General features: G+C 39.7%; 1 protein-coding gene across 2 annotated transcripts in view; it reads left to right on the forward strand.

Annotated features, from left to right (window-relative positions):
- Positions 1-201: 201 nt before the first annotated feature.
- ppm1kb (protein phosphatase, Mg2+/Mn2+ dependent 1Kb) overlaps positions 202-10461 on the forward strand; it is a 16662-nt gene continuing 6402 nt past the window's right edge. Inside the window, exons 1-4 of one of the 2 annotated variants that reach the window (XM_058385744.1) lie at positions 258-296; positions 2022-2085; positions 4106-4657; positions 5675-5775. In XM_058385744.1, the coding sequence (XP_058241727.1) occupies positions 4218-4657; positions 5675-5775 (541 nt within the window). In that variant the 5' untranslated portion in view covers positions 258-296; positions 2022-2085; positions 4106-4217. Of the gene's footprint in view, positions 297-2021; positions 2086-4105; positions 4658-5674; positions 5776-10461 lie in introns of both variants that reach the window. The other variant, XM_058385743.1, reaches the window with a different exon arrangement.

Below are 10461 nucleotides of genomic sequence, written 5' to 3' on the forward strand. Positions count from 1 at the left end.
CTTTCACTGGAACTAAGGGGCCGAGCCCAACCCCTGAAAAACAACACCTGAATTCAATAATTTGGAGGGGTGTCCCAAAACTTTTGACAATATAGTGTATATATGATTGTTTTGCTCGCAGGACGGAAGACTCTCATTGGCTGCGTGATATTTTTAGAATACAGTGATTGGATGTACAGGCGTCCCGCCTAAGTGGGTGTGGCTAATTGTTGGCGCATCCAGCAGCGGGAGCTCTTCTCGCCATTTGGGTCTGTACTTAACAACGAATAACGTCGTGCGTGTGTTTGGACTTGAAGGTGAGTTCAGTTTATTATTTTATTTTATCTGTGGTTTAATAATAAGTAATTGATTTAAGGAAAGGTGTGTGAGTAGAGTTTTAGGATGATCTCTGTGCTGTTTAACGGTGTCAGATGAAAGAGCTCAGCCTTTCGCAGCAGACGTTTAAGACAGTATTAATATCTGCAGAATTCAGATACTGGATATTTTATTATTATTATTATTATTAAATTGTAATTAAATATTTGGTACATTAAATAATACAGCTTAGCCAAGAGCCAGTGGTGTTAATGATAATAGAGATCATTTAATACGAGCTTGCTAATAGCTTAGCTCTAGCCGGAGTGTTGCGTCATTCGCATTAAGCCGGTTTGTTATTGTGTCTCCTTGAGATATAAACACGCGCTGTTTACATTTCTTTTCACATTTTATCTCGTTTTATCGGATGAAAAAGGGATTTACAGTGTGAATAAAAACAGTGTTGTGGTTAGAGGTGAATGAAGGGTTTGTGTATAAAGCGGTGTGAGGCAGAAGGAGGGGCAGCTCCCGGCCTCCTATAGAGAGAAGGGGCGGTGTACTTCACTCTTCTACACACTAGTGATGAGTCGTTCACGGACGATTCGTTCATTTTGAACGAATCCTTAAAATGACTCGGGCCTCATAGGCTTCAGGTTCAAGTTTTTTGTTCGCTCATGATGTGACAGCCTCATAGGATTCTGATTCGAATTCTTTGTACGCTCATGACATGACAGCCTCAAAGTCTCCAGGTTCGAGTCGTTTGTTCGCTCATGATGTGACAGCCACATAGGCTTCAGGTTCGAGTTCTTTGTACGCTCATGATGTGACAGCCTCATAGGCTTCAGGTTCGAGTTCTTTGTACGCTCATGATGTGACAGCCTGTTACGTCATGAGCAAACAAATGACTCGAACCTGAAGACTTTGAGGCTGTCATGTCATGAGCGTACAAAGAACTCGAATATGAAGCCTATGAGGCTGTCACGTCATGAGTGAACAAACAACTCGAATATGAAGCCTATGAGGCTGTCACGTCATGAGTGAATGAACGACTCAAACCTGAAGCCTATGAGGCTGTCACGTCATGAGTGAACAAACAACTCGAATATGAAGCCTATGAGGCTGTCACGTCATGAGTGAACAAACAACTCGAATATGAAGCCTATGAGGCTGTCACGTCATGAGCGAACGAATGACTCGAATCTGAAGCCTATGAGGCTGTCACGTCATGAGTGAACAAACAACTCGAATCAGAAGCCTATGAGGCTGTCACATCATGAGTGTACAAAGAACTTGAACCTGAAGCCAATGAGGCTGTTACCTCATGAGCTTCTGATTCGAGTCGTTTGTTCGCTCATGATGTAACCACCTCAAAGTCTTCAGGTTCGAGTCGGTCATTCGCTCATGACGTAACAGCCTCATAGGCTTCTGATTCGAGTCGTTTGTTCGCTCATGATGTGACAGCCTCATAGTCTTCAGATTTGAGTCGTTCGTTCATCACGTGACAGCCTCATAGTCTTCAGATTTGAGTCATTTGTTCGTTCATCACATGACAGCCTTATAGTTGAGAAGTGATTTTACATGAAATGAATAGTGTCTACACAGTATGACCAAAGGTTTGTGGACACCTCTCTATCACACCCATATATGCATTCCAGATGCCACAGCTTGGAACCATCTGTATAAGATGTATTTGTATGCTTAACATGACTGTTTTTTTTTTTATTCAGTCGTATGAAGAGGCCCAAACCTGTTCCAGCATAACAGTGTTCCTATGCACAAAGCAAGCTTCAGGTAGACCGGCTGTAGATGAATGGTTTCTCAGTGTCACCTGTACAGAGAAACAGAGGTTGCTGTAGTGTGATTCAGGTCCAGAAGTTGGAAAACGTTTGTTGAGTCGTAGTCAGACGCTAAAGGAATGAGAACCGGTGGAGTAAGGAACTCTGGGTAAAATAAGTATTGAACACGTCATCATTTGAACAGTAAATATATTTCTAAAGGTGCTATTGACATGAAATTTTCACCAGATGTTGGTAACAACCCATGCAATCCTGACTGTGTGGAAGAACGGGCCAAAATCACACCTGAGCAATGCATATGCAACTAGTTTCTCCAGACAGGAGTCGTCTTGAAGCTGTAGCCGAAGTATTAAATAAATTTCAGTAAGCGTGTTCACTACTTTTTCCCCGTGTCATTTCACATTATTCCACATAATTTATGGACATCAATGGTTTGATTTCTTTGCATGCGGGGATTGCATGGGTTGTTATCAACATCTGGTGAAAAGTTCATGTCGATAGCATGGTGACGTGTTCAATACGCTTTATATAATTTGAAGTGAATGGTGTTTTCAAGTCAGACAGAAAAGAGAGGAGTTTTTATTTTAGGGGTAGAAATCGGTGACTATGGTTTTATTTCATTTGGGATATTATGTTAAAGTATTCACTTCAAAACAGTATTTATTATGTATCTATATTAACAACTTCAGTAATTTAATTCCACTGTTTGCTTTATCTTTTTCTATTGTAAGGTCTTATGTTCCTGGTATGCTTGTCTGCGTGTTCATTTGTTGTTTAATGTTGACTGAAAAACATTGTGGAGTTTGACCTTCTAGCCGAACCTCCTCCGTGCTCACCGATTTAACTCGTCCTTTAAGAATTCATTTATCCTCGCTGCGAGTTCACGCTGCACAATCTTAGTCTTATTTGTTTTTGGTTGTGCATGTCTTCGTTACCAGAGTTACACAGTAAGCTTTTCTGGCAAGGAGAAGCGCTGCTTTTCGTTTGGGGAAAAAGAAGAGCATAGAAAAACTGGAGCAAAGGAAAGCTGGAATATTTCTACAGATCACAGTGTAGAACATGAAAATGATTGAATTATTATGCTGGTACTAGCACAAGCATATTGACCAGCTTTACTACTTTGGATCGTCATTCTGAGCTAATATTTGAGTTATTGAAAATATTGAATTTTCACATAAACACTAACCATGGTTTTGTTTTCTAGGCCACTGGCCACTGGGGTTTTTTAGGCCGCCGGGAACTGGGGTTTCTTTTTTTCTTTATAGAAACTGTTCACGCATCCCAGACCTCTACAGGAACATTTTCTGGACAACAAAGCAAACAAACAAAAAAAAAGAAGTCAGCATCCTAGTATAGAGTGCATCAGAGGGAACTCTTGTTTCTCAGACACCCAATACATAGCAATAAGGACAGCAAATAAGCTCCGCCCCCTCTTAATGAGCAGCGTGGATTATGTAATTTCAATAGACAGTAGCCATGGCAATGTGGATCGTGAGCTTCGAGTGTTTGAAAGTAAAAATGAAAGTGAAGATTATTTCCAAAGTGGTGAATCCATAGTTTCTGTTCAACGCCTTTACCCTAGACAGTTTAGTGTGGGGCGTAACAGGAACATTCCTGATCGTAACACCATTCCCAAGTGGGTTGAAGCATTCGGATCAACAGGGTGTGTGATGACGAGGAAACCATTACGGATTCACCACTCAAAGAACAAATCACGAGTCTGCGTTGCCATGGCTACTGGCTATTGAAATTGCATCATCTGCACTGCCTGTTAACGAGGCAGAGGTTACCCGCCCTCCTCGTTGCTGCGTATTTGCTGTTTGTGTTTCCTCTGTCGCACCCTGTATTTTGAAATTATTTTTTTATTATTATTGTTAAAGGTCAAGAAGTGCCACTAAAAACTATAAACTGCATAATTTTATCGAAAATCATCAAACCTCCTGTTCAAACCTGTGTGCCTCACCCACTTCCTGTGTTTACTTATTTTAAATGCTATCTCTTTTTCTGTTTTTCAGGAAACCTGTGGATATTTTAATAAAGTGACCTGGACCTACTTACTGCTGCTGGGTCTTGTTTGAGTAGAATTTAAAAGAGCTTGTTTGGTATTTCCCAGTTCGTTCTTGAGCTATGTCCATGGTGGCTCTTGTGCAGCTGGCCTCGCGCTGCGGGTCGCACATGTGCCACAGGATGGTCCTAAACAGAGTCCACCTTATTCAGGACAAGCTGGTGCGGTCACTGCACAGCCCGTCAAGCACCCAGTTCAGCAATTCACGCTTCGACCCGGACAGCAGCGGACGCCCCACAACCTGGGACTCGTTCGGCATTTGGGACAATCGCATCGACGAGCCGATTCTCCTGCCATCCAGCATCCGCTACGGCAAACCCATCCCCAAAGTCAGCTTGTCCAACGTGGGCTACGCCTCGCAGATCGGCCAGCGCAAAGAAAACGAGGACCGCTATCAGGTGTCACAGATGACCAGTGACATACTTTACTTCGCTGTGTTCGATGGCCATGGCGGTGCTCAGGCCGCTGACTTTTGCCACAAGTACATGGAGCAGCACATCAAGTAAGTCTTCACACTTAGATAGCGATTTTCTTTTAATCAGGTTCAAATCTTAAACCCGAAAACTCCTCCTTAAAAACCGTAAAAATTCCTGCCTCGGGTTAAATGTTCACTCTGTTGCTGAAAAATAATCAGTGACAACGTAATCAGTAACAACAACCGTGTTACTTTTACCTCCCTGACGCTGATTTTTTTTATTATTATTTTTTTTGGAAACAGCACATTCTAAGCTGTTGTTGATTATAGAAAAAACGCCAAAACAATCTATCCTGAGGACTTTTCCATAGAGGAGAGCTTACTGTTACAAAGTGCTGACACTGGAGGAGACTCCTTCCTTTAATGTTAAATGAATAAATCCTCAAAGAAAACGTCTCCATATCTGTGAAATGAGATACCGTATCAGTGATTCCCAAGGGTCATACTAGTGATAGAAAATAAATCTACTTTCTGACCAATCAGATCTGAGAAATTCAGCAGCGCTGTGGTTTAATACTGCTCTTAATTATCTTAATAATCTTTATTATTGCTTTAGACCAAAGAAATTTGTAGAGTACGTTTATTTAAGTAAGGAAATCTAATGAACGAGATTGTTCTGGTAAAATATTTATTTTTGGATCAATTTACTGCACATTTAATAATAAAACACTTTAGTTTACTTATAGTCAATATTTCTTTGTTTGAATTATTTCATTTTTGAGATTACCTGGGGTCGTTTAATGAAAGATTTGACAGTATTGGAGGTTAAAAATGTTTTAATCGGCATTGTGCTTGTAAAATATTTATAATACCCAATGTCTTGTTTTTATTATTAATAATTGGTAATATCAGCAGTATTTAGAGGCGTGTAAAAAATTATTTTTATTTATTTATTTTTTTAATACAGTGACCTGAAGGTCATCACTATACTATAAATTATTCTGTCATGTTCACTAAAATGTTTAATTATCCTTTTAATAAGTGAATATAATCATTCTGAAGTGTCGTGTTGATGGAACTGTGTTTTGATGGATCTGTTTACAGAGAGCTCGTGGCAACAGAGGGCAACCTAGAGGTCGTCCTGACAAACGCGTTCCTAAACGTGGACAGAGAATTAGAGAAGCACCTTCAGTGTGGTGCAGACGGTAGGTAACATCACTGCTGGTTAATTTTCCGTAGTGGGATTTCAGTGGCACTTGTTGTCAGGTTGAGAGATTAGTGCGGCTACTTGAGTTATTAGTTAACCAGTTAACCACTTTAGGTCCTCAGGTTAATACTTGGCTATGAAGATGCACCAGTTTTAGTGCCATGGTGGTTTATTTTCAAGTCAGGTCCATAAATATTCGGACATTCTTATTTTAGCTGTCCACTGCAGGTTATAAAAAAAAAACAGTGTAGGAATTACAGCACATTTTTGTGATTCCCTGCTTTTTAATTGTTCTCCTGTTCCATGTCTGTTCCATTATTCCATTTGTTAGTCGATAAAAGGTCTGGAGTTGGGTGTCCAAAGACCTGTAACTACCCGTGAAGCAGGCCATCATCAAGACAAACATCTGAGAGATAGCAAATACATTAGGGCTGGCCAATTGGGAGCATTCTTTAAAATGAAAGAATGCACTAATGTGCCAAAAGGCTTGGAAAAAATCCCAGAAAAAACTGTTGTGCATGGCCGAAGAATACTTTCTATTGTGAAGAAAAACCCTTTCACAACCTCTCAAGTCCAACCAGATGAACACTTACCAGGAGGTAGGTGTATCTGTGTCAGTCAGTGATCAAGAGAAGACCATAGTTAATACTGAGGGTTTAACACAAGCTCAGAAAAACAGATTACACAGATTGTTTTAAAAAAAAAAACCCATCCAAAGCCTGTACAGATCTGGAACAACATTCTTCAGACAGGAGATGAAGATGAACTTGAACCAGAAGTGATAGGAAAAGAAGAGTATAGTATATAATGTATAATGATCCATAGCATACAACCTCGTGTTATGGTCTGGATGTGTATGGCTTTGAATTCTGGGATGAATTGTGTGGGGTTGTACTTTCTGCTCATATTCACTTAAATGCTTCAAAATGTACTGCACGGAGCTTTACAATGCAGATATACAATGCCCTGAAGCATACTTTGAAAGCAACCCACAACATATTTAAGGCAAAGAAGTGAAATGTCCTGCAGTGGCCAAGACGTGAACGTGCATTTCACTCGCTCAAGGCAAAACATGTTCTCCAAGGACAAGCAGGGAGGTCCAGGCAAAACAACAGCAAGGTTGCACACTTCAGTGGACTTGCAAAAGATTCACAGAAATGTTAGAAATGATCATCAAAATTTAGTTATTTTGCTCCCTTGAAAGGAATCGCAACATATTCCAAGTGCTATATTTCCTATACTGTTCATCTAATTCAAAGGTAAATTCCCTGAAACTAAAGCTTTATATAATAATATAGACAGCACAAATAATAACTTTGTCAGTATTTATGGACCTGCTTGTAGATTCCTCCGACACGATGCCCAGAGAAATTTTGTGAGCCCAATGATGTCTTGTATAATGAATAGAGACTAACCATGCAACTTGCATCATTTGGTTGTATAAAATAATGCATATAATTTGTAGTTTTCATAAAAAGACATTTCATAAAAAACAACCAGAAAAATATAGTTTATATTGGGTTTCCAATATAAACTAAAAACCCACCTAAGTAATAACATATGACGAGGCATGCTGTTAAAGATTAATAATGCCATCTCAAAGTGAAGATTTTTCCTAAAGCAGCATGTTTTGCTATGAAGTGTTTTATTTCTCTTATACCACAGGGGATTGCATTCATAAAAGAAGGACGTGTCCTTCTAATCCAATTATATTTACATTTAATTATGAACTAAACAAGTTGGCCCTTTTCCATTTTTTCCCCTCATCATTCTTGAAATTAATAAGAAATCGCAGCTCATCTCTGTGTTGAAAGGAACAGCTTTAGCTAGGACGCTGACTCCTTCCATAAATGCTAAATAACCTTTTGTGTAGAAGCTTCGGTCCAATCCGAGTCAAGAATTCTGTGGTATAAGACTTATAATAACACACTGATTTCTTCACGGATTAAGTCTCACTTGGAATAATAATGAGCTAGTTTTATAATTATATAGTAGTTGAATTAGTACGATGTGGGAGGCGGGGAAAGAGACTGCTCAATCATCACTGCTTTTGCAGTTTGGGTTCACACAGTTGTTCTTTCTCACTAATGCCGTGAAAGCTGTGTTTAGAATAGTGTCTTATTTAAATATTCTACCTTAAATATCGACAGTGTATACTTTTTTATTAATGTTTTATCCACTTAAGAATGCGCTAAAGGATAGAGCTACACAAGCCCTTCAACTGGAAACGTTAGGTATAATTAACCCTCACCATGTCACTCTTGTACTGTGTGGCCCGATCATGGCCTTGGTGCCTGCAATGTACAACCTTGCCCTTTGTGTGTGTGTGCGTGTTATGACAGCTGCGGACCCAGCTAAGAACCCATAAGAGCGGCAGCTCTGCGCTACCTTTTTGGAAGGCGAGGAGCTAGATTGGTCCAGCGGGTCCTTGCGTGGGCTTCTGGAAGGTTCCTCAACTTTCTCTCCCTTTTCTTTCTGAATCTCTCTCTTTTCTCTTCTTCCAAGTCTCTCTAGCTACTTCCTGTTTGACCACATATTAATAAAAAAAAAAAGCCTAAAGTGTTGACCAAAGATGTGTTGTCTTTAATACAGGGAATACTGAAAAAAAAGAAAACCTTGTTAGTATTTAGATACACCTAGGCTATACAGGAGATATAAAGTTTACACACCCCTCTTAGAACTGAAGGGGGTTTTGTGATGTAAAGAATGGATCCATTTCTGAATTTTCTGTAGTAACCATGAAAACTCAAAAAAGAAAAACAAAAGGTTTAGGGTGGGGGAAAAAAAGATATAAAAAAAAAATTACAAGACTTTGGTTGTATAAGTTTACACACCCTTGTATAATGGGGCATGTGTCTCAAGAGATTATCATGCACTGTATCCACCATTTCTGTAGAATTTTATCGCTATCTTGGATTTATTGGACTGCTGAAGCCATGGTTCGAAATAGAATTGAGATCAAAAGATGTATATGAGACAATAGAGATGAATATCAGCTTTTATTACCTGATATTTACATCTAGATGTTTTAAATAGCTTAGAACATGACGCCTTTCATTTGAACCCACATGTGAGTGACAGGTGTGTTTCCAGTTGTCCAGGTGTGTGCTCCTATATTGATTGTTTAAACAGTTCTGAATGTCTATTCTTGGTTTGAGCGCCGGGCTTTGCCTGTGAAGACTGCCTTTTGTTGTTGAAAAGGATAAATCAACATGAAGATTACAGAGCTGTCTATGAAGGGGGGGGGGGGGACCGAGCCATTTTGCCAAAATTGATCAAAGCACAAGCGTTCCACAAGCCAGGACAACAATTTGGAAGAAGAAAGAAACCCCCGGTATAACAACCAGACATAAAACAGGCCAAAGGAAATGAGTTTAGTTCAATTCAGTTTTTTTGTATAGTGATTTAACAATGGACACAGAGTTCACCAAAATAGCTTTACAGGAATATATACATTCAGGATTTAAGGATTGATGACAAACATCACGTGTGAAGGAAAACCCAAAACAACAATCAGTGACATCCTGTACCTGTACAGAGCTCAGGTAAAGGTCTCACAATCCACTATTTAAAGGAGACTTTGAGAGCAGAAATATTGAGGTGGGGTTAAGCTGAAATTATTATGGAGCAGGTTGCTCAGAATTCCATCTAGAGTGGCTGGAATTGGTCAGAATTCCTTCTGGGATGGAGACGTTTGAGCAAAATTTTTCCAAATCATGAATCAGAAGGCCAGACTGGAATTCACAAAGAAATACAGATGAGCAACAAACATTTAGGAACCAAGATGAACTTTTACTGATGTGATGGAAGTGTGAAGAAAGAAAGGATCTGCTCATGATGCAATTCACCGATGAAGCCGAGTGGAGGTAGTGTCATGGCTTGGGCTTGCATGGCTGCTTCTGGAACAGACTTCTTGATACTAAAACTCATGATCACGCCAAAATGAATTCAGGAGAAACGTTCTTTATGCCAAAATGCATCCGATCTAATTGGCAGGAAGTTCATTCAGGAAGACAATGATCCAAAACACACCGCTAATACAACACAGGCCTTCGTCGAGGGAGAAAGTGGAAGGTTTTACACTGTCCATATCACCCAGTTAAACAGGATTTTACCTGTTTAATAACAGACTGAAGACCCCTGAAACAAACAAGAACTGAAAGAAGCTGCAGCAAAACCCTGGAAAAGCATCACGAAAGAAGAATGCAACATCTCACTGGACTGGTCCAGTTATAGCGAGCAAGTGATGTGCAACCAAGACCTCATGTTCTAATACTTTTGCTCAACTAAAAGTGATTTGTCACCAAAGGTGCCTCATTCTGAATTGTTTAGCACTTTTAGATGATGTGTTAAACAAAAGCTATTGTCTCGTTCATCTATTGATCTCAAAACCAGATGTTTTCAGTGTACACTACCAGTCAAAAGTTTGGACACACCTTCATGGTCTTTCCTGATGTTTATTTCTTTCTACATTGTAAAACAATGCTGAAGGCGGCCGAAATACACAATAATGTCCTTTGAACAGTTGATATTGAGATACACTATAGTGCCAAAAATATTCACTCACCTGCCTTGACTCACATATGAACTTAAGTGACATCCCATTCCTAATCCATAGGGTTCAATATGACGTCAGTCCACCCTTTGCAGCTATAACAGCTTCAACTCTTCTGGGAAGGCTGTC

This window comes from Hemibagrus wyckioides, linkage group LG03 (genome assembly GCF_019097595.1).
Source record: "Hemibagrus wyckioides isolate EC202008001 linkage group LG03, SWU_Hwy_1.0, whole genome shotgun sequence".
Classification (NCBI taxonomy): Eukaryota; Metazoa; Chordata; class Actinopteri; order Siluriformes; family Bagridae; genus Hemibagrus; species Hemibagrus wyckioides.